At 35.3% G+C, this 25,957-nt stretch overlaps 1 protein-coding gene across 1 annotated transcript in view; it reads left to right on the forward strand.

The window, feature by feature from the left end:
- Positions 1-928: 928 nt before the first annotated feature.
- Positions 929-25,957, forward strand: part of LOC139152045 (nucleolar protein 11-like) — a 35,536-nt gene continuing 10,507 nt past the window's right edge. Inside the window, exons 1-9 of the mRNA XM_070725133.1 lie at positions 929-1,085; positions 12,833-12,943; positions 14,327-14,590; positions 15,107-15,269; positions 15,878-16,066; positions 16,704-17,035; positions 22,551-22,741; positions 24,115-24,240; positions 24,755-24,871. Of these exons, the coding sequence (XP_070581234.1) occupies positions 951-1,085; positions 12,833-12,943; positions 14,327-14,590; positions 15,107-15,269; positions 15,878-16,066; positions 16,704-17,035; positions 22,551-22,741; positions 24,115-24,240; positions 24,755-24,871 (1,628 nt within the window). The 5' untranslated portion in view covers positions 929-950. The remainder of the gene's footprint in view (positions 1,086-12,832; positions 12,944-14,326; positions 14,591-15,106; positions 15,270-15,877; positions 16,067-16,703; positions 17,036-22,550; positions 22,742-24,114; positions 24,241-24,754; positions 24,872-25,957) is intronic.

Here is a 25,957-nt window from a genome sequence, read left to right on the forward strand (position 1 = left end):
TGTCAACTGCTAGCAATTCCTCTGCCTGTTACAAAAAAGGCACTATTGACGAAGAGTATCAAATACAGGGTTAGAAAAATATTAATGTTACAGCAATACCATCAAATCAAATCAAATTATACATTTTAACATTAATTCAGAAATTGTATTATCAAGCAATGTATCAAACAATATAAAGACAGTGTATTAACACAAACTGTGAACATGACATATTGAAATTGGTATACACAAAAAGTGACCATCCACTTTTTTCACTCTTTCGTTAGTTAAGGCTTCCATTGGCTGTAAATTTGAAATACAATCTCAGTATTGACCCCTAATTCTGGAAATTTAGTCAAAAAACGAAACAAAATAAAGTGTATTTTGAGGAGTTACTGACAAAGGAGTAAAATGATAAAAATATGTTGGTGTTTTGCGCAAAAAGGCCGAACTATCGGTAATACCACGTTTTTGGTTTGAGGGCGTATTTGATGTACGAGCGGTACGCGCGCATGGAATTTGTTACTTCCCATAGGATTACATTGAAATTCGCTGGAAAATCAATTTCTACTATTGTCATTTTCATGAAAAATTGCACAATGCTCAGTCTAGAGAAATAAATATTAGTGATCAAATAAAATGATATGGTCACCGCGCTAAATTTTGAGATAAACAGCATTGAATTATTTCATCCATAGAAAATGCATTGATGAAAAAATGCATTTTTTCTCATACATGGCAAAATTCATGGTCATGTATATCACAAACGAGCGCGGTGACTCCTGTATTTTATCACACATTTTGATAATACTTACAAAGGAGAATCCAAAAATCGACAATTTAGGGAAATGACATTACTTTTAATCTTACCGATCGTACATATTTTGCGTTTGAGGGCGTCATTGTATAACTCTGTTGAAAACGAAGTAAAAACAAGTTTCTTGTATGGCGGCGTTGTTTGCAAAGACAACATGGCTGCGCTCATAGAAGGCTCCTTCGATCTGTGTACGCTCGGAGATGAAGGCGATTTCGTCGGCGCAAATATCGATAGTGTCGACGGAGACATACTAATTGTCACCACATCTAGAAATATTACTGTGTATAAGGTTAGTACCATGAAATAAATGTATTTGTCCGTTGTATTGAGCAGTTCAGCGAAGGTCCACGTGGTTCCTTGAAAGTTTAGTCCACACCACAGTGCTGTAGCTACAGATTGTACAGACCTGTAGTACTGTAGCTCGAGGTTTTTCCCTGGATATTTACCGTCGGACTAAAATATCCAGGCAAAACCTCGAGCTACAGTATTGCAGCTACAGATTGTTATGCTGTCGGACAAAGGGACTGGTCAGTTTCTTCGGCCGGGGGGTGATTTTTTTTCTTGCCGACGTCAAAAAGTGGCTGACCTCCCTTTTCCAACTGTCGAAAACAGGGAGACCCCCCCGCGCATGTTGGAATATAAATTGAATAATTTACTGTGTGTATATATATATATATATATATATATATATATATATATATATATATATATATATATATATATATATACACATATACACACACACACACACACACACATATATAGGACTTGTCCTACATGGGTCATTTTTTCAAGCCCCAAAAATTTGCTGTGCAGAGACACTCAGATGTAGTTGAGTGTTTTTCAATGTAGTTTCTACATTAAATTTCCTAGGGAACCTGTCATATTTCAATGACACGTTTCTAGTTACATATTTACAGTTCCTTAAAACAACTCTTTCGAGAGAATAACCAGTGAAAATCTGAGGTCCTATTCGGGAGGAAAAAAAGCCAACACAGAACGGCGCACATCAAACCAACTTGAAACTTGAACTTTAGTCCAGTCAATCTACGAGATTTTGGCACCTAACCCACCACAAATTGCAACAGAATTTTTTTCTTCAGAATGCATTTTAGAGAGGTACCCAGAACAATATATTAAAAGTTTACTCGAATCCACCTTGGGGAAATATGCCTAATTTGCATAAATCAAATATGGCGGCCAACACTCCAACAAAATAACATAATTGGCCATATATTACATGTTGAACAAGCTATTTCAGTGATTTCAAAGTCTGAAACTAGTTATTTGGCCCAGGGAATCATTTTGGAGGTATAATGTTTTATATAGGCACTTCATTAATTTGCATATTTCCAATATGGCTGCCAACATTCCGACAAAATACATTTTCGGTCATAAACAACGTATTAAACCAGCTATTTAATTGATTTTTAAGTCAAAAGTATGTTTCTTTGGCATGGACAAACGATTTTCGAGATGCAATGATTTGCATAGGTACTTCGTTATTTGCATAAATCAAATATGGTGGCCAATAAACCTGCAAAAGACATTTTCTGTCATATACTACGTATTAACCCTTTGAGCGCCAAAGTCTATTTTTTATATCAACTTTATAAAATGTAGCAGAGTCAATTTTGTGCTATTTGCCAAAATTATGACAAAAAACTGTAGCTGATGAAAAATGTATCCATTTTGTCCAAAATTATGAAAAAAGTACAGAAAAGTTGACAGAAATTGGTAAAATATTGCATTATAATTTTGGTGTAAAAATAACAGCAGTCAAAGGGTTAAATAAGCTATTTCTCTGATTTCAAAACTAAAAGTATATTTCTTTGGCATGAACAAACGATTTTCGAGATGCAATGATTTGCATTGTTACTTCGTTAATTTGCATAAATCCAATCTGGTGGCCAATATACCTACAAAGGACATTTTCTGTCATATACCATGTATTAATCGTTTGAGCTCCGAAGTCTATTTTTATCAACTTTGTAAAATGTTCCACAGTCAATTTTTCTGCTTTTTGCCAAAGTTTTGATAAAAAACTGTTGCTGATGGAATATGATATCAATTTTGTCCAAAATTATGAAAAAAAAAGTACAGAAAAGTTCATAGAAATTGGTAAAATATTGCATTAAAATTTTGGTGTAAAAATTACAGCAGTCGAAGGGTTAAACAAGCTATTTCAATGATTTTAAAGTTAAAAGTATATTACTTATGTATGGACATACGATTTTGAGGTGCAATGATTTGCGTTGGCACTTTGTTAATTTGCATAAATCCAATAGGGCGGCCAATATACCTACATTTATTGTCCTATATCATGTATTAAACAATCTGTTTCAGCCATTTTGAAGTTTAAATATATTTCTTGAGCATGAAGAAACACCTTTGGCGGTTCAGTTTTTTAAAAGACACTTTGATAATTTTCATAAATTAAATATGGCTGCCATATAATGTCCGAATAGCTTCTAATATAAATAAGGTTCTGGTAGAGTTTTAAGAGCTAGGAATATCAAGAAGAAACTGTTAAGATGACACTGCACCCAACACACCGTATTTTGACCAAAATATTTTTTTTTGCAAATATTTATCCAATTGTGATTAATTTGTTAAGCCAAGATTAAAAATTGGTTAAGTTCACTTTTTAGCTTGGCAAGCAGTCGTAAGTTGCATGATATAGTGTTAATGTATGCAAATGTATGCTAATCACCCGATTTCCTGCTTCCTTTTTTCCAATTTTAAGATTTTCAAAGAATTTAACTCCAGTGCAGTCTGGCTGGGTCAAATATTCTGAAATTTTCACATTATGTTCTTTAAATGCGATATAACAAAACAATTATTTTGTTTTGCAATAAAATGCCTACGTTTTGAATAAGATTTTATTTTGCTTATCATGATTTTAAGAACAGTTTCAATTGTCATTCTTTAAGCCCATGCCATTAGAATGAAGATAGATAATGAAAAATAAACTTGTCATTTTTTTCTTCATATACTCTGAAATATTACACTTCACAAAATAGTTTCTATGGGTTTCCTGTCATCTTAGATAGGAAATATTCCTTTGAAAAAACTGTATTGGCAATATGCAGCCTCACCTTAAGTCCTTGAAATTTTTAAAATTATTTTCTTTTAAATGTCGAAAATATACTATAAATTTACTAACAATAACGATCCATTTAAGAATGCAAGTTTATTTTAATATGTGTCTGTGATACCTGAATTGGTTAAAATACTCCATAAATATATTGTATTTTAAAAAAAGTGTTAAAGTGAATATGAAGGACTTACATATGACTTCCGAACGGATTAAAATACATATATGTTTATGTGCGTTTACTAATGAGATGTAAGAAAGCCATGCAATTTTAATTATTTGTGATTTTTGTACATATGACAACCGTTAATGATTGTTAGTTGTCTTATAATAACCTCTTTCTGAATATAACATTGGATTCATATGTTTACGGCATTACTTATGCTTTTTATAAACACGATAAGAACATTTGGGATAATTGGATTTTCATATCTTTCAATTTCTCAAAAATGTTAGGTGCCGTACAGCTGAATGTTGCAATATTGCAAATTACTCATAAAAACAAGTGTGTAACGTAAAACGAAAAGCAGATGAGATTAAATTTGTAGATGAAATTGCCATTACTTCGCCATCCAATTATCCAAAATTAGTTCCAATCGTCTTTATATGTGTTTTATACTGTAAAGTGTCAAAACATGTAATCATCAATGTTTACCTTTTAAAAATGTGGCGTACAAAATATTTAGTTTTTGCTTTAGACTGAATCCCTTCTTAGAGACGAGTGCATCTTATAATTTGGTACATCCCTTATTTGATAGGCAAAAAGTCATCACATATAACAGCAAAAATACAATAAACACAACAAAGGTAATAACAACGTAGAAACAAAAAATAATGCGACCAAAAATAACAAATGCCACAATACAGATAATTTTGTCAGACTCTTAAAAACTTGATCAACACACAAACTCACAAAAATTGAAAACTGCATGCTTAGCAAAGGCTTAAAATTATTTCAAACAACTCATCAGCCTAACAGAATTCAACTGTTACACGATACAAACATGTACATCTGGAAAAATGACACTTGGAAAAATGACTCATGATGTACTTGTTTGTATTGTGTAATAGTTGGATTCTGTGTTTGGATTAATTGTAAGACTTTGTTAAAGCATGCAGTATTCAGTTTTTGTAAGTTTGTGTGTCCTTAAAGTTTTTATGAATCTGACATTGTTTGCAATAGATCAAAATTTTAATTTTTGTGTATTATGGCATTTTTTATTTCGGTCATATCATTTTTCTGGTTTTTTTAGCTTTGTTGTATTTATTGTATTTTGCTGATATGTGTGATGACTTCTTGCCTATCATCTAGGGGATCTTATAAAGATGCAATCATAAATAAGACGGCGGTTCAGCCCAAAATAAAAACTGAAGATTGTGAACACGTCTGTTTTCGACATTAAACATTACAGATTACATATTTTGACTCTGTACAGTGTTAAACACCCAAACAAATTACAAAAATGCCGTACACAGATGAATCTGATGTTATGTTCATAAAGAGAATATATTATTCATAAGACTAACAATCATTAACAGTCGTCATATATAGAAAAATGTCCAAGGACTTAACACTTTCTTCTTGATAGATTCCTTAAAACTATACCAAACCCGTATTTATATCAGAAGCTATTAAGCAACGGGCCATTTATATGGCAGCCATATTTAATTTATGCAAATTATCTAAGGGCCTTTGTAGAAATTGAACACTAAAAGTGTTTCTTTATACCCAAGAAAAATATTAAATCTTTAAAATCACTGAAATTGCTTGTTCCATGCCTGGTATATGACTGAAAATGTTGGCCACCATATTGGATTTATGCAAATTAACAAAGTGCCAATGCAAATCATAGCATCTCGACAAATATTTGTCCGTGCCAAAAGAAACAGACCTTTAAATTTAAAATCACTGATGATGGTTTAATACGTGGTATATGATGGTTTAATACGTGGTATATGACCGAAAATGTCTTTTATAGAAATGTTGGCAGCCATATTGGAATTATGCAAATTAATGAAATGCCTATATAAAACATTATACCTCCAAAATGATTCCCTGACGCCAAATAACTAGTTTTAGACTTTGAAATCACTGAAATAGCTTGTTTAACATGTGATATATGACCAATTATGTTATTTTGTTGGATGGTTGGCCGCCATATTTGATTTATGCAAATTAGGCATATTTCCCCAAGGCGGATTCGAGTAAACTTTTAATATGTTGTTCTGGGTACCTCTCTAAAATGCATTCTGAAGAAAAAAATTCTGTTGCAATTTGTGGTGGGTCTAACCCTATTTTGACTGGACTACTTATCTGTTAGCTCAGTTGGTAGAGCATCTGAACTGAATTTGGGGGACATGGGTTCAAGTCCTATATGGGTCATTTTTTCAAGTCCCAAAAATTTGCTTTGCAGGGACACTCAGATGTAGTTGTGTGTTTTTCAATTTAGTTTATATACCGTACTCGTCCGAGTATAAGCCCCTGCTCATGTATAAGCCCCCCTACTGATTTTAGAGGATTTTAGAAAATGCATTACATCCGTGTATAAGCCCCTACCCTAGTGTAACTCAAATACAGAAAGGTTAGGAGAGTATATTTGGTCATTTAACTTGGTAAAATTACTTTTAGATAATAAAGAAACTATTAAAAGATGTTAAAACAATGGGAAACTGGAGTTCCCTTGACAATATCGTAAGGAAAATGACACGTTTTTCCAGTACTATCTTGATTCTTTGACCTGCTCACCCCCGTCGCCTAAATAGAATAGTCTCACTCACGTCCGCCATTGTTTATTTTCATTCACAGCCACGATGTTTTCATGCTTGAAACATGCAGTTTCTTTTGTTTGAAGCAATTATCCTTTCATTTGTGAAGACTTTTCCTGGTGACTATTACAATTTTCACTGCTATGCTGTTGTTTTCACAAGTAGGGATTTTACATGAAATTGATAGACAGCTACAATAATAATAAATTATATATCAAAAGAAAGCTCTCTTCAAGACCAATTGATTGCATTTTGTTTGATGAAAATCGGTTCAGTACATGCAGAGATATGTCCTGTTGAATTTGAAGAAAACTTCCTCCTATTTAGAAATTATGCCATGGTAGACACCTGTAGTTATCATAACCACCAGGTGACCCCATTTTGAACATTGTTTGAGGAAACTAGAATTGCAATTTCTTGTGCTTTTGCAATAACTCAAGCATTTCTTATTGAAAATTGATGAAATTTTCTGTGGATATTGCTGACGAAATGTTCATTGGTTTTTAATTTTTATAAATGAAAAAGGTTATTTAGAATGCTGTTTACAAGGTAAACAAAAAAACAATACCTGTAAAAAATCAAATGATACCTGTGACATTGATCGCTGTATGCATTATGTATTGTGAACATCAACAGAAATATGATAATCATATTCCATCATATTTACTTTGCATATATGAAAAAAGTTATTTAGATTTATATTTACAAGGTAAACAAATAAACAACAATACCTGTAAACAATCAAATGATACATGTGACATTTTAGAACTTGATTTAAATTTAACAAAATATTTTTTCAGATTTTTTTTTAATTTGAACTTCGAATTTTTTTTAAAATTTTTTTGTGTGATTACAACTTTTATTAAATGATTATGAAATATGTCTGATTAATGTAGATTTTAAGTTAAAACAAAGAACTTTTCCAAAAAGTCAAAAAAACTTCGTTCTCAACCCTTTGTCAATGCCGTAAAACAGCAACACGTATTTATAGAATGAACGACTGCATTAAACTGGATGCAAAGTTAAGCTGCCCCGGAAATAACATAGACCCTCGAACATGTCGAAGTCAGCGGTCCGAAATACAAACCAGTATAAATACAATTTTTTCAAAGTCCGGGACACCATCAATGAGGAAAGAACAAATTTATAATCCATGGCCTTGTTCTTCAGAGAGAACCAAAATAGTCCCCTTCTCGGGAACTAAAGATAGAAACTAAAATTTCAGTATCGGCAAAGTGTGGTGCTTGTGCGTATGCCTACACTGCAGTGCAGTGCTGGCTTGACAACTTCTCAGTGTCTATCGAAAAATATCACCCGGAAGTCAAACTACTTCGAACAAGATAACGTTTGAAAGGGTAAAGTATATTTCTCTAGGTCCTTGTGTTAGATAAGAAATCAGACATATCTAGCTGCAAAATCATGAACGTCGGAACTCAGCTTAGACCTCCTGACACAGAACATGCGGCGAAGCGCCGATTACTTGTATGTGATTCCTGGGAGTGCCCGGATGTAAAGTCGGGGTGAAACCATACTCGCTAAAAAGGGCCTTAAGCATCATTTTTCGCATCGTCAGACTCGTAATTATTGCAGAATTACAATTAATATTTATCATAAAATTAATTTTGGGGCCGAACATTTAAGGAAATCAAGATTTTCTTTCAAAAAAACACAAACGAAACACAAAGTTTGATCACAAATTGAGTTTTTCTCGGCCGATTTTAATGTTTGCCCCCTCAAAATGAAGCCCATGATCTCTACTTTCGTACCAACCCTAAAAAATAGTGATGCCATCAGAATAAGTCATGCGGAGAGCCTATCAAAGAGGTATATGTTCGATCTCCTTCGCGGGACATTCGAGGTCACGGCACAACGCTCATAATGGACGCCAAAATCGCCGGTACGCGTGAGTTTGTAGTCGTGCTGCTTTGCCATTTATCGTAGTACAAAAGTGAAAATTTCCCAAGATGAAGTTAAAATAATAATCTTCAACACTACAGTTTCATTTTCTCTGATTATTTGGTCTATTTAAGAATGAACACGAAAGTTTGGACTAGACCTGCATCGAACGCGTACGTTCAACACAAATGTCACGTGACCTAAAATCCCTATCACAAGATGTAAACAGTTTGATATTGGAATATTGAGTTGCCTTTCCGTGTAGGCAATGCATGCCTGTTCACATTACTGTTGATCAGCAGCATACATGACGTCTTTGTTTCAAGTTTGGGTTTTTTTCGACGCTGAAATTTCACCAAAATGTCACTTCTGTATTCAGAGATTGTACAATCAGTTTCTTTGGATGTGTAAGTCGATTTTGAAAGCGATAGAAAGATCGAGTGGTGTTGGAAAAAATCGTGCATAAAATTAGCATAAATTAAGCGTCCATGCCAGATAACATGGGGTTGCTCGAGTAAGCCCCTCCCCTAGTTTTACCGCTGTTTAGTGTTGCCGAACCGGGGCTTATAGTCGGACGAGTACGGTATATATATATATATATATTTTTTTTTTTTTTTTTTTTTTTTTCTTGGGGGTATATTTTAAACATTAAGTCATTCTGTGTTTTAATGAAATGGTTGTCATGTCAGTTGTAAGATATGAACTTAAAAGTGCCAATTCTCAAGTTTGAATACAGTATTTTGAATGAGCTGTGAATGTATTCCACTCTGTTTATGCAGAACCAGATGTCCAGAACTGTTATAAGAAAAATGTGATTGTGAAATATTCGTGCATGTTGCTTTCTAATACTGAATTCTCAAAGATAAAACAGAAAAGTATCAGGAACTTGTCATGCTTTTCATGTGAACTGCAGATTTCAAAATGATTAGTACACTTTGCAAACAAGACTTTCAATTAACAGAAAACAAGATATTTCTGACATATATCTCTGATATATTAATGTACTGCGCTGAAAGTGTGCACCGAAAAACATTCAACATCCAGATATCTCTGATATATCTGACATATGAAAGTCATGCACCTGAAGGGCATGCTGAAAAATATGTTTGATATTTTAAAGAAATGTGCCTGAATGGCGCACTGAAAAATTTTAAACATACAGATATCTCAGATATATATATATATCTGATATATCAAAGTTTTGCACTAGAACGGGGCTCTGAAAGATATATCTTACTATTATTAACCCTTTTCCTGCCAGACAGTATCACTTCCCCATCAGCCAAGTCAGTAAAAAGTGGTATTGAGCCAAAACATGACGTATTTTCACCCACTTGGCTTGGTATGTTATAGCATCTTTAGTAAAAAAAATCAAGTTTACAGTATTCATGTTTTTAACAGCTTTCAAATGTACAGTATTATGTTAAAATACACCTTATGGAATATGTTGTGTTTCATTAATTTTAACCATCTTGACCTGGTGGTGAAGTATGGACTTGGCAGGAAAAGAGTTTACTGTTAGGTGCCTGAAGGGCGTACCGAAAAATGTAACTGAATGATGAAATTTGGCACAATGCATTTTATGCAAGTATGAGCCTGTGTCGAAATTCAAAAACACACTGATCCCCTGTTGAGCATTTCAAAAACATGATGACCCCGTATCACCAAAGTCAAAAACAGGGTGACCCCCACCCCCACCCTATGAAGCCACTCCCCCCCAGGCTGAAGAAACTGACCATTCCCTAAAACACCCAGGCAAAACCTCGAGCTACAGTATTGCAGCTATATAGATTGTTATGCCAAAGAAATGTGTAATACTACATAGTCACACTGCCTGTGAGTCAGGCCTCTATACTGATATTGTTATTATTACATGCCTCGTTTATCGAACGTCACGCGCTCCATAGGATTCAATGGTAACTCGTCAATTACGTCACGGGCCGCATAGTCATCATTGGACTGAAAGTGAACCGGAACTTTTTTCAACTTAACAACTTTTTTATGTGAAAATGTCGAAATTTCATGTTTTGCACAGGAAATCCGGTTTTGGGAAATTTCGCAGAAAAAAAATTGATAAACCACATAACAGTAGTTTAAATATATCATTGCGCCATTCGATGATGAAAATCGTTCCATTTTTAGCTACTATAGACTATAGTCTATAGAAGCTATTGGGATGGGTATCCGTCCGGCGTCCGTCGTCAGTCTGTATGTATGTATGTATGTATGTATGTATGTATGTCCGTTTGTGAGGCGTCCGTCCACTCAAATATCTTGAGAACCGCAGTACTTACTGATTTGATATTTGTTGTGTAGATGAAAAATAGGATTTTGAAAAACTATTTTTGTTAATTTTTGATATTGTGGAAATAGGCAAATTAATGCCAAAAAAGGCGTTTTTGGTAAAAAATCTTCTTCTTCATAACCGCTGGTCAGACAGCTTTGTTATTTGGTATACAGGTCCCTAGGGATAACCCAACTTAGATTTGTTCAAATTGTGATGAAATATGCAAAGGTGTAATTTTAAGGAATTTTTTGTCATTTTTGGTCAAAATTTGACTTACATTGTATGTAATTCTTTTACCGTATAAACCCTATCAATTCACCCAGAAAAAAATAATTAATATGATTTTAAATAATTGAATAATTGGGAAATCATCAATGCCAAAATAATTTTAGTGTAGATTTATCAGAAAGTTCAACTTTTTTGACAGTTCATAGTGAAATGCCATCGTCTTGGAGGATTAAAACATATAAAGGCAACTTTCCTGAATCCCAACTTTGACATATTCTGAACCGTCATTTATTGTGCCCTGTATGTTATCTAAAAGAAATTGCTCATAATAGTTTGTCATGATAGGGTGGTCAAATAAATAGAGATAGAGAAAGTTCTAATTTCCATTTATGGTTGACTTGGTAAGGATAAAATAAAATTACTCTTTGAGGAAAAAAATAGAGTGGTCAATTAAAGGAGTGGTCAAAGTGATAGGTTTTTATGGTAAAGTTGGACTGTAAGATTCCTCGTGCTATTTATAGCAATTATGCAATCTGTGTAAACAGTGCAATGAAAGTGTTACATGATTCCTTATAATGCTTTTGATGACCTTGAACTTCTTAAGTTTCAAACATTTGTCTCTTCAGTGTGCTTTCTCTGAGTACGTACAGTCTCAACTTATTCAACAGAACTTACTTACAATGTTAATTTGAAAGTTAAAATGTGCTTTATTAATAGGATGGAAATACTGATAAAGGTAACGAGCTTAAGATTCTTTATAACCTGACAGATACATGCTGTTTTTTATGACGTAAATCTTGATTAAAGCAAGTCTTGATAATTAGAATGTAATTAATTCTCGTTTATTAGCTACTATAGACTAATATAGTCTATAAAAGCTATTGTGATGGGTATCCGTCCGGCGTGCACCATCAGTCTGTATGTATGTATGTATATATGTATGTATGTATGTATGTATGTATGTATGTATGTCCGTTGTTAGGCGTCCGTCCACTCAAATATCTTGACAACTGCAGTACTTACTGATTTGATATTTGTTGTGTGGATAAAATATGTGATTTTGAGAAACTACTTTTATTTATTTTTTGATATTGTTGAAAATATGCAAATTAGCACCAAAAAAGGCGTTTTTGGTAAAAAATCTCCTTCTTCATAACCGCTGGTGAGACAGCTTTGTTATTTGGTATACAGGTCCCTAGGGATAACCAAACTTAGATTTGTTAAAATTGTGATGAAATATGCAATTGTATTTTTACGGAATTTTTTTTTTCCATTTTTGGTTAGGCCATCCTGAAATGAGCTATCAAAGATATCCACCTCTTCTTTCAATACATGTGTCACAAAAGGTTATCGTCTACATAACGCAGCAGAGCTCTGTCAACTGTTGAGTCGCTTGTTATTTCAAAACCGCTGGTAGACAGCTTTAATATTTGGTTTACAAGTCCCTAGGATGACCTTAGTGAGATGATTTCATACAGTCATGTATCCATTTCTATAGTAGCTTCAGGGACTTTGGCCCTATGTTTAACGGATTTTCATCTAAGATGGGAATAAAGCATTGGATTATCAGTTGCCAATAAATCTAAATATTTTGAGTGAAGACTGTGTAAGGGAGGCATGTAATATAAACATTATAGCCCAAACATGGAACTATGTACCCTCGGCGCAGGAGACCATTTGCCCTCCTTACGTCGGGCAAATGGTCACCTGCCCTCGGGCACATAGTCCCATAATTGGGCTATAATATATATTACCTTTGCAGGTATCTCACCAGAAGGCCCTTCACAGTTGGTCTGTCAAGGCAAGTAAAAAGTTCACTTGCCCTGTTGTGCAGAAACAGACCGGTGGTTATGCTGCTATACAACAAAATAAGGTAGGTGCCTATGTTCCATGTTAGGTTTCAGCACAGAATCTATCGGTGTGGCTCAGCAAACCAAACATTGAAGGGTGAAATTGCAGACCAACAAAGTGACTGACCAGCATGCTAACAAGAATTTTAGATGTTGACGTGCAGTTAGCAACATGTATGTGTGTATGAAAAATTTTCTCATCAAAATAATGAAATACACTAATACACTCACCTATTGACACACAGACCACTGTCACCAGACCCTGTAACTTAATTTGTTGGACACTGAAAACAAAGTATCCCATTATGTGTTAATTCCCATCAGGTATATGAATACATCATGAAGCCTTTCAAGTTTTATGACCTGGATGGCTGTGGCATGATTATTATATTTCAACAATGCACCTGTGTTGTTTGCGCATGAAAGTGTCAAATCTTTATTGCATAATAATTTGTTGTTCAAATGTTGACTTTTTAGTTACAGTACAGTTAGATGGATTGCCTTTGTGAAAACTTTTCAAGTTTAGTATAGGGCCGTTCACAGTTTACGTCACTGTTCTCACATTAATATGCAAAATAAATATTTGTCCGCATTTTTAGATTACGCTTTTCAAAATTACGATGCAAGAACGACGAAAATACATCTCAGTGGGCGACTGCTAGTGTAACAGTGAATACTAAAAACATATTCACGACTCAGAGTACAAGCTGCAAAACAGCCACGCATGCAACATTAATAAAATTTGTCCGCATTTCAAGCTGTATGTCCGATGTTGCGCGCGTACAGCTAATTTAGTAACAAACCTGAAACCGTGAACAGCGCTATTCTGTATTATGACACTCTGGCAAATTTTCAACGGTGTATTTCTTTGGTAATCAGTGAAACAGAAAATGTCATTGTGAATTTTTTCAAGGGGTTACTGTTCACATTACCAGACTGAATTAAGCAATCCACTGATCAAACTATATAATACATTTTTTATTTGATTTCATAAATCATTAATGGTATGAATATGGATGATTACTTTGTAATTACTAAAAATTCACTATTTCTACTTGTTTTAAACTTGAATTTCTCCTATTTTCTATGGCTTTCATGGGTACAGTACTACAGAGGCATTCAACTCAAAATGGCTGAAAAGAATATTATCCGGGTTGTTGAGAAATTTTGCCATTTTTATTTCATTTTCAGTCAAAATATTTTGCCTTCCACAAGAAGAAAATTTAATTTGCCGACATAAAACTATAAAATATTTATCAATGATATTAGGGGCTAATTGTGCCATGAATACAGTTATTGCAAAATTCACGTTTTGTTCTATTTGAGACAAAAATATGAAATAAACCAGTTATCATTTTCAGCATTTCATGACAGCATCTTGTCACTCATTTCATTTCCTTGTTTAGATTCTCAGGTTGTGGAATAGTAATGACGTTGATTGCAATAAATGGAAGAAATACAACCTATCACAGTCTGTGTACACCTTGTTATCACAACCAAGCCGCCAGTCAGCAGTAGTGGTGTTCTCCAATGGAGCAGTTAAGGGACTTAATGCAATGATGCACAATCCAAAATTCACTCCCAATAATGTGTTGAAAGAGAATGAAACAATTCTGTCTGCCCAGATGGTTGGAGGGGAAAGAATTATTGTTGTTGCAGAGAATAAAGAGGTATGTTTCACAAGCTGATTCTGATAAAACAGTTAGCTGGTGAATGCATGTGGAGGTTTACTGATCAACTTGCTTTGTGGAAAATTTTAAATGTCGGCTCCAAGCCACTTTGATTTCCTGCACTTTTAACTTGCATACAGTACGGTAGTTTAGTTGTCAGAATCCATTCGGTGATTTATGTATGGGATTGTTTATTGAACACTTTTCTGTGACATACCTTGCACAATGGATTCCCACTATGCTGTACACATAATACTTTATTTTCTTATAATTGTTTCTTGTAGTCAGTAAGCAAATCTTGAATAATCTGAACATTAATAAAAGTAGGAAACTTGTTTTCAAACAGAAATTTCTATTCCAATAAATATCATTTGTAAAATAGACATTCTCTTGAACCACCATCTTGTCTCTGTCCCAGTTACATGGATATTTTGGAACACATTTACACAAAACAAGAATAAGAACATATCGTGACTGGTCACAGTATAGTGTTACTGAAGTAACTTTCTTTTTCAGACAAGAAATTTGACAGTGTATGTCCACAGCATCTCTGAGAGCAGTAACCAAGGAAACAAAGCAGTAGTTGGATTACACATCGAGAGACCAGACACTGCATCTCATAGCCTAACATGTCATTGTGTACATTCTGAAGACAACAGAACATTTTTGCTGACACTTTGTAAGTAATGACATTTTACACTCATAATTTTCATTAAAAAGCTTTTGACAGAGTTGCAACAGTAGGCCAGCAGGCAGCTAGTGGTAAATTATTGGTAGAATGAATTTATTCACATAAACTTGAAACTGTCAGTCACTTGCATCTGAAAAGGCTGTCTTTGATTAATGAGTGTATTGTCAAAGGCATTGCATATCTTTAAAATCTCACACATAATCTGTATATTACATACTGATAATGTGCATATTGCTGTTACAGTCACTACCCTTTCCCCATTATGAACCTTTAAACTCACTTATAAAGAGGTACATACTGTATCTTTCATTGAAGATATTCTTTTTACAAATATTGGAATGTTTTACATGGAAATTTCATCATAACATGAAATCATCCCTCACCTCTGCACCACACAAAACATTTCATTGTAAAAGTATTTATGTCAGAAAGGTCACAGGAAAAAGTTGTGAAGATGAGTTTGTTGACTAACCAAATAGAATAGAACAACAAACAATCTGTACAGACTTGATATAAATGGTGGCATGTTTGTTGAATAAGGCCATCAGCATCAGTGGCATGTTAAATGAACTATTGGAGCAATTGTTTCATTTCAGGGAGTAATGGTGATGTGTACAAGAATGATATCTCAGTCACGTCAGTTTCACCAGGAACATCATCACTGCCGTCACACAAATCATTCTCTGTCAGTGGAGTCAGTCAGGGATCTTCGCTAGCAATGACATCCATTGATGACAGTCATATAGCTGTCATTGGCAGTACAGATACAAAATCAAAGAGCAAAGGTCAGTTGAATACTTTGTGCTTTTCTTGACCAAGCCATAGATTTTGCATTTTCATTTTTTGGTACTATTACCTCCATATTAGTTATGCACAATATGATAGTATTTATTAATGCACAGTGTATTAATTAGGATTAAGTTTTATATAATCAATAATCACCATAAAAAGATAGATCGAAGTTGTCGTATAGAGATTAGTTATATCTGGATGGTAGACTAAGGAAACTTGGTTTGAGATTCAGTGTGTAGATTGAAATCTGTGCTTTGTTATGGAACACCAATATGTTGATTCATTTTTGTTCAAGAAATGTTATTATGAGAAACGTGAGTAATACTTGACGAGGCTAGTTTGGATAGGCTTCTCGTGGTCTGATGAAATGATATTCCATGCAAGATCGTGAAAAAATAATTTTTTATGAATTTTTCCTCATCACAGCATGTAGTATGTATGAGTCAATTACCATCTCAGATCTAAAGGCCTCTTCCATATTACAATTTAAGCCAAAGTATTCTCTCCAAAGGCATTGTACTTGATTTTTCCTTTGTAAAATGAAGTACCTTGTCTAGGTGCTAGCTTATGAAGGATCAGTTTGTGTTTCACTTGCCATTCTAATACAAGTTTTCTCTGTTTTTACTTCAGTATTATTAACTCTTTGGGAGTGCAAATATGGTACACTTCAATCCAAGCAAGACACAGGCAGTGTTCCAACACATTCCAAACATCCATACTTGTTCAAATTCTCTTCAAACATTGTTACTGTCATTGGCAGTGCAGTCAAGGTATTTGAGTACACAAGTGCGCCCTCAACGTTAGCATCAGCTCTTGGTAAGTGTGAGCAGTCTGTCACCGAGGGCACTGTCTTCATACCATCAACTTGGTCAACGAAGGCTTCTTCAGGTGCAACTAATGAAACTTCAAAACAGGATGAAGAAATAAATAATATACTGAAGAGACTATCTGATGAAAAAATGGTAAAGTTTGTTCATTATTTCATGAGTTATTTTGTGTCTTGCTTTGTAAGTACCCAACATTAAAGCCCACAAGCTGTATCTTTTTACATTTTTTTTTGTAGGACGGTTTGAAATCAAATACAACTTAGCTGAAAAAGCCTATCAAAATGTGACCAAAGAATGTTTCAAACATTGGCGGCAAACACACAACTTAGAATTTTACCAACTCAGTAATTTATAAGTGGCAACTCAAACATGGCAGCTACAAACACACACTCTAAGTGCCTTGATTTAATCATGGAGGTAGCAGAGACTACCTTCATGATGCCATTGACCAAATCCAGGACCTGAAAATTTCCCTTTTTTTTTCACTGGTCCCAGGACCAGTGACCTTTTTTTCTCACTTGTCTCAAGGTAAAATGCACTGGTCAACAAAATTTGCATAACAATACACAAATGATTTATTTCTCTTACTCATTTTAAATTTGCATTTAATTCTGTCAGTTTTACTTGGGAGGTTCCCCAACACTTCGTACCAAACCACTTCGCTCCATACCATCTCATCCCATACCATTTCGCACCAAAACCACTTCGTACCAAAACAACCTCGTACCAAAACCTCTTCGCCCCAAAAGTCACGTCACCCAAAACCATTTCGCCCCTAAAACATCAAAACATCGCCAGCCGGTAAAGCTGTAAATAACCAACCGCTGCCATTGAAGTTTTCATCACCTTTCTTATCATCTTAGGACTGAAATCTTGAAAGTGTACACATTTTGAGAAAATGACATTGTGCGATTCCATGCACGTCTGGCACCTGCATTATAGCATTAAGTAGTGAACGTTTTTCCTTTTTACTATATACCGTTTATGGTTTCATGCAAGAATAAATGGTTTGTGGTAGCCAAAATGTCCTGACACATTAATGCTTCCAAGTTGCAGGTAAAAACAACGTTATGATACATCATGGCATCGTTGTTTTAGGATGAGTTGGTAGTAATGTGATGGTATTATACTGGGGCAAAGTGGCTTTAGTACGAGGTGGTACTTTGGGCGAAGTGGCGTTGGATGATGTAGTTCTTGGGACAAGGTGGTTTTGGTATGAAATGGTTTCGAGATGAAGTTGTGTAGGGTGAACTGGTTTTGGTGCGAAGTGTCTGGATCCTTCTTGGGATGCACATCCAGAGACATGTTGCATACATGTATACATTTACTTGGCAGATTTCTCAAGTTCTTGTTTCTGTCTTACAAGCACCAGAGAGTTTGTGTCCTTCTACATGCCAACCTCTTTCAGAGGTAATCAGCCACCTTGCTATGGCAGGATCTGGATCAAATCTTTGAAGGGTTGGCCCTTCTGACATAATAAACAGCTGATCTTGAAAATTTTGTTGAGTCATAGATGTACATAACTCTGTTTTAATATTGTTCACCTTTGAAAAGCCTCTTTGGCATGCACTTGTGCTGGGTGAAATTGTGAACACATATTCTAACAACTTGATCATGCCTTCACCAATAACATGAACTGACTGCAATACCAATGAATACACACTCAGCAGAGAGTTAGCTCTGAAGTTTCTACAATGCATTTTTACTGCTAGCCAATCACTGCAAACTGACTCTCTTTCTGCATCTCATTACGGGAAAGTTCCATTAACTTTGGAATACCCCACTTTCCTACTTTGTTATCAGGGTACTAATTTCACAGACCTGCCTTTCTTACAATGGCACCAGCTGGATCAGATAAACATAACAATGGAACATTCACACCTTGAAGGATTAAAAGTCTTCTGTTTGTCACCCGAGTTGGTCAGGCAAAGACTCGGGTTTCAGGTACCATGCAAGTTAATGCAGTCTTTCCCTAATGTGAGAAATAGTTGGAAACAGGAGTTTCATACATTTTTGTGTATTTCAACATTACCATATTCATACGATTCCTCACCAAAAGGCCATTTATGAAAATCAAGAATTTGCATTTCTTTGAGTGGTGACTGGCTCATGTTATCAAATCTATCATTAATATATCTTATTGTGTTATCTATGACATTGATGTAGACTTCATCACCAGTGTATTCTGGCACCAATGCTTTGCCAGTGATCTCCAAACTGCCAAATTTACGATCATCAACACTATACACTTCGAGAAAATGCATATTTTTGCCAGGAACAGATTTTAATGCATTTAGTTTCACGAAAGGTTGTTCAAGTCTGTCTGGAATTTCAACAATCAACAGGTCTTCTAATTGAAAGGCTCTTGACAAATCAGAAACAATGGGTAAATAATCTAACATGAAGTACAACATCTTGATAAACTTTACAGATTTCAGACTCCTCAAGTAACCTTTAGCACAGTTTGCATTATCAGGGCGACCTCCAGTAGCACTAGCATTTTCCATATGTAGGACAACTGACGTAAGATTAGTGGCAAGTGCCTTCACTGCCCTTTGTTTACTAGCTAACCAACGCACTTGCTTTACCGAAGAAAAATGTGCTAACTCTGTATCAAATAATTTGGCAATCGCGGACAATTCACGACACCGCCTAGGTGAATAATGGTAAAAGCAAAATATGCCTTTCAAGGTATCTTCAAAATCAGCCGTACACGCAACATCTTTACTTGCGTCCTGGATAGAAAGTTGCGATTTGTGAGCCACACGGTGATAGCTGTTGTCCACGGTATCAGATCTCTGATTTTTTGCCCATATTCACGGATGCCTGGTCAAAGTTAGAACACACAAGTGATGGTTTCAATCCACTTTCGGGACGGAGTTCTGTTAAATTCAAATCAGCCGCTGCTAATCCTGTTACGAGTGCATCGAATACGCCTTGTGATGACACACTTTCAAGAGGAACAATGCAAACTTGTCGTGTGACTGGTAATTTGTCCTTCCTGCAAATGTTGCAAACATTGACAATTTCCTGCTCAATGATACATGTAGCTCTGTCGGTACTGCCATCGGCAAGGGCACTTACAAAGTTAGCTTGTATGATTTCAGATGTGATCATCTTCCTTAAATTCTTGGGAATGCAGTGTATGAAAGTTGTGCATCCATACACATTAATATAGTTTTTTCCAAGTTCGATGCCATTTTTTAGCAGAATATTGCAGAGAAATTCAAAGTCCGAAAATGGCATACCATCTTGTACTACGGCATAGGTAGTGTTGAATAAATATCCCATTCTGTCTTTGTTATCGGAACTAAGTTTTGCAAATGCCTTCGCGACAGGATGATCCAACATCGAACTTGAAGCAGTTGAACATGAAGCCGTCGCATGCATAGAAGACGTCGGTCGGGCTGTCAAACATTCCTTAGCCTTCCTATCATTGATTGATCGTTGATAATGCAAAGTACACGATAAATATTCTGCTGTAGAACTATGCGATCTCAATGAGTCAACCTTGAAATTTGATGATCCTCGTATCAGAGCACTGTGTTTATCGGCGATATGAGGAAATTGTCGACAGTATAAACAATACATCACGTTGCCCACCGCATTGTATCTCTACATCACGTTGCCCGCCACATTGTATCTCTACATCACGTTGCCCGCTGTATCGTATCTCACCCATGGCCATGTTTAGGGCCAGTGTTCTTGAAATTTTCGTACTTGTTTCGCACGGTCATACCGCTGGTCTTTAGAAAGTGTCTCTGTACTGGTTTCTGCACCGTCACTCCTTGTCTTCTTAGTCGGGTTTCCAATTTCATTGTTATTGTCGTAAGTGGACTTACAGGCCTATCTCACTATTCCGAATCTGAACAAACTCATCGTGATTGCTTGAAGATTACTATATCTCACTCAGTGAGCTATAGCTCAATTAAAATGATGTTGCATTGTTTGCACTTAGCGTCTGACGATGTTGTTGCAAACTGATACAAATGATACAATCACATTTTACCGCCGTTGATTAGCAGAGTTTTTATGATATTTAGTCTACCTATATATACGAAAATGTCGTTCTGTGAGTCCTTTGTATTACATTACGTTGCATTTATTCTTCAAAATAAAAAAGGACACGTTGCTCAAATGTTACTATCGAACTAACATTTTTGAATATTATACTTTATATTTCAACAAACTCTGAGGAAACTTTCAAAAAGCTTGGTAAGCTCCCGGGGTAAGCTGCACGGCGCAATAAGCGAAAATTCAATGTGAAGGAAACAGAGAGATCATTTGGATTTCCATATTTGGACTTATGAATAATGAAAGTAACCAATCAACGGGGATTGTTTCTGTGATTGATTTCTCCGTCATTTGCGAGCCCAAGATGGACGTTACTTCTACCAGTACTATTTGCTGATCACAGGATCATGACCAGACAAGCAGCACGTAGTAAGCACTAGAGGGAAATGTTGCAGCCTTCGTTGCCAAGTAATGGTGATTAAGCTTTTCAGCATAACGAGTTGCTTTGGTAAAACCTTTAACCCAGACATAAGGGAAATTCCCAAACAAAATTTAATAGGCTCCCATTGGTACTGGTCCGCGGACTTTTGAGGGATAGTTCTATACTGGTCCGCAATAAAAAATCACTGGTCCCGGACCTCAAACCAATGTAATTTTCAGGCTTTGAAATCTGTCACCAAATATTGGTATACTTACATTTTCAAAGACAACATGGCTCAATAACAGGAATCCAAAACATCTGTCGGAAGATTTGATGATATTTTTGATATGTAAAATGCAAAACGATATAGTGATGAGGCTTTACGATGAAAAATCACATACAAATGACTGTAAAGGGTAATTCATACTTGGTTTCCAATCATTTACAATGTTAATGATATTCAGCAACAGTCTAGTCTATTCAGGAAGGGTTGTTGAGCATTTCATCCAACCACCTAACACATACTGAGATAAGACCTTGACATTGAATTTGTACATGATCTTACTGTTAATGCAATGTGCTTCACAATGTTTGTTATTACGCATGATAACGCATATCTTCAACAAGAAAGAATACAGTGAAATGACGTGATTGGCATATATCAAGTACACCTGGGATTGCAATATAGGTGCATGTATGTTTAATAACACTGTGTACAGTGATAAAACTTTACTTCTTGCCATACTTTTAAAAAATACCCAGATTACCAGTAAAATATCAGCAGAAGATTGACAAATTTTGTCAGTCTATGAACTCTCTCTGTTATTTTTCACATAGATCAAGCATGATGATATTTCCATTCAAAGTGTCTGATCTTTAATGAAATTAAGGCCCAATGATTTCAAATTAAAATTCATAATTAAATTTACTCTCAGCAATTTTCCAAGCTATTGAATTTTGTCCCAGGCCAGTCCAAACAGACTTGTCACTCTGTTGTTGTAACAGGGGAGCAAAGTTGCGTCACAGAGTAAATTTTGCAAAGAAGACATTTTGTTTTCTTCATCCTTTGATACTTTGATTGGAAATTCACAGAATGTTGGTTTCATGAAGCATATTGAAACATCATGGAAAATGTTGACTTTTGTCGTAAAATTTAGGACGAAATTAAATTTTTTCTCAGCCAAATATTATCATACTTCTTATATCAAATTTCAGAGTGAAACTGGGGAAGAATTGACAATAGCAGTGTCAGAATTCATCAACACATTTGTGAGAGGGAAAGACAATGCGGTGTATCTTGTACCATTCTTACTACAACATATTGTCAGCAGAATGAAACTGGACCCCACTTTCTACCCTAAGGAATGCATTAAAGATTTGCTTTTGTCTTGTCAAGTATCTGCCAGGTAAGATTCAACATTTTATCCAGTAAAAATATTCCTTTTATAAATCACTGAATAGCTCTCCATCAACACTGATGCCATACTCATTACAGAATTAGATTTCTTAAACTATTGAGAAAATCTTTTCAAAACCTCTGTCACAAGGAAAAGAAACCATTGCCATAGCAAAAAATGTTATCATTGAAAAATGATGGATTTGCATACATTTTATCCACTCCCATATCCTGCGGCAAGTTAGAATTTTCAGGGAAATCTGTCTATAGTACATCCAGATCTTTCTGTTTGCAAAGCTGTATGACCATGTGTAACTATCTATATACATCATTGACTTGAAAGCCTGATTATTACTACAAAAATATGAGCCAAAAAAAAGATCGTTTCTTGTCACCGCATGTGTCATTTCAGAACTTGCACGTTATGTCTTTTTTGGGGGTTACATACTCATCAGTACAGCTATCCTTGATATCCTGTGTTTGCATGTCCAAAAATACTGAAAAGAAAACAGAAGTATTATGCAGCCAGTGATAAAAAACAACTGTTGCATCAATAGTGCCAAACCAGCATTGTTAGGAATTATAAAAACTGAAAAAAAGAAAACCGCGTTGCCGCATCACTTTTGCTGAATGCTAAGGACAAGAAGAAAAATTTGTTGGCCTAAAATACATTACTCATCATTACAGTTCAACAGAATAAATGTTTACCATTTACAGAAAGATTTCTTGAATTTTATTATTTCCCAATGATATATTGATATCTGTTAATATGTACTATCCCTACAGAAAATATTGTCCAAAAACTGCTTGCAATAGCTTTTCTTGAAATCCTTGGAACAATTTCCTTAGAGATATAATTTTCTAGCAAATTCAACAGACCAGTGAAATTAGTCAATTTAGGATCAGTATTGACAATTTCCTGCCATTTTCAAATAATTGGCCGTTCAGAGAGAATAGGTTTTATTATCTGAGACTTCTGAGATAGTCAATAAATGATAAGACAGAACTGTGATATCTGAATGCACATTGCTGTCATTTTGTCTCTAATTTGTGTAAATGACTTTATTTGTTTCTGTAACTTTTGTTGGTACAAGATGTTCATCTTAACTTTGAAGAAGGCCTTTGCCAGATTGCTGTAGTGTGGTTTATAATACCATGTTGGTGTCTGCCCTGGCTACAAAATCATGTCTGCTCCATGTTGTTTATACAGTTGAATTTCAAGTGAGACTTATCGTATGCAGTGTTTATCTAATCTTAAATTAATAATATTTGACATGAAAAATGGGTAATTCTACCTCCACTGACTTTTTTATCTTTCGCTACATGTCCATAATTTCCTGTTTCTCTACAGAATTGTAATACATCATTTCTGTACATTTGCAGATCATGCCCGGAATTGATTCCAATCTTGATAGAGAAGAAAACACTGTTTTTGTTATTCTTATCATGCCATCGCTTGACAGACATTCCAGAAAAGACTCTGCTCAGATGTCTGCAATTTTACCTCGGGTAAGCTACTAAAGATAGTTTCCATAGCAATAAACGTGCTTGTACAGCATACTCCCATGTACAATGGGCTTTCTATGTAAGTTGGTGTGATACAGTTACTCAATAAACACTAATGTCATGTGATTTTACTGTTATTAAAGTCATGTGCATGCGTAGAAAACACTGAGGCTGGAAAGATCTGTGTTTGTCAAAGGTACATTCATTTCAATGTGAAATACAAAAAACAAATGGAACAGTAACTGTCAAGATCTGATTTATTTATATGGTAATTTACAAGCCATGATTTCTTCAGGTCCACATTTTCAAGACATGCCAAACCTTAAAAAGATTTAGCTACAGAAATTGCACTTATTTTAATGACATGAGTTTTGTCATTTTGACCTGAAGACTCATTGGTGTGGAACTGTGAGAGATTTTAGATTAGGGAATTCTGTTTCATTGAGGCTGTAAAGAGAACATCCATGAGGACATTTGTTACAATTTTCTGACTAATGTGGATTCCATTTCCTTCTAGGTTCAAGGAAAAGTCGGCACTTGATGAAGCTGTAAAACATGCAAGAAAAGTGGCTAAATTGGAAAGGCTGCTGCCCTCAGGAGATTGTCCAGTACACAGATTCTCAGCAATTCTAATGTATCCTTGTGAAATATTCAGCTTATCAAACATTCCATGCTTACACTTTTCTCCATTGTACACTAAGTTCCACTTTTATCTAGCTTATGTGAAATTTTGCTTTTCAAGTGAAGTGAAGGCTTATTTTTCCCCATTGACTTAAAGGTCTGGTGAAACACCAATGGTGAAAATTGACAGAAATGCCCTTGATAGCCTATAGAACAGTTATGTTCGTTTCTGTTATCATTTAGTGTGCGCGATTATTAAATATGACAAAGGAAAAATGCAATGTGGGCGTGTCCCCCAACTCTACCCAGTCGACTTTTTAGCTCATATTTGGTTTTGTATATAAATACCAAGAAGAGCTTATATGATGAGTCATATAGGTTGTTTCTGTATGTCTGTATATTTGTGGGTATGTATGTGCGGATGTATGTCCGTCACACACAAAGGCTCCCATACCGCCAAAGCTACCAACTCAGTATTTGGTGTACAGGTAGATGCAGGGGTTGAGATGTGAATTTGTTCAAATGAACACATCAGTGTCAAAAATGTGCAAATGAGGTAAGAAAAAGGGAAATCCTGCAAATGTGCAGGAGTGCATGGCATGCCAGTAAGAAACAGGCCAACTCCACTGATCTTGAGTCATTTCCTGTCATTGTTTATGAACTGTTACATATTAACAGACCTGCTGAAACCATAGACAGTAGAGAGGGGAAGACCGTCTACGGTCAAACTGAGAGGGGCTTGCTTCTGCTATGCATGTTGCTAAAGTTGACCTCCAGTACCTAAAGTTTCAGACCTTAATTACTTTTGTCATTCTTGTTTTTCTGGTTTAAATATTTCTTGTTGTTTTTCTGGTTGTACTGTGCAGAAATCATTGTCATAACATCAATGTAGAACTTTCCTCCACTGAACAGATAGAAACAACATTTATTGTTGATCATTGGTAACCCATACTGGTATATACCAATTCTGATCAAATTTGAGCGACACCGTATAATTGCGGTATTTTTTCGTTTTTCTGATGTTTGCCCGATGCCGTATTTTATAACGGGAAGTAAGTATTTCACACCTTCGAAAGCTCCTCCACGGGGAGTAACCTCT

This window comes from Ptychodera flava, chromosome 15 (assembly GCF_041260155.1).
Source record: "Ptychodera flava strain L36383 chromosome 15, AS_Pfla_20210202, whole genome shotgun sequence".
Taxonomy (NCBI): Eukaryota; Metazoa; Hemichordata; class Enteropneusta; family Ptychoderidae; genus Ptychodera; species Ptychodera flava.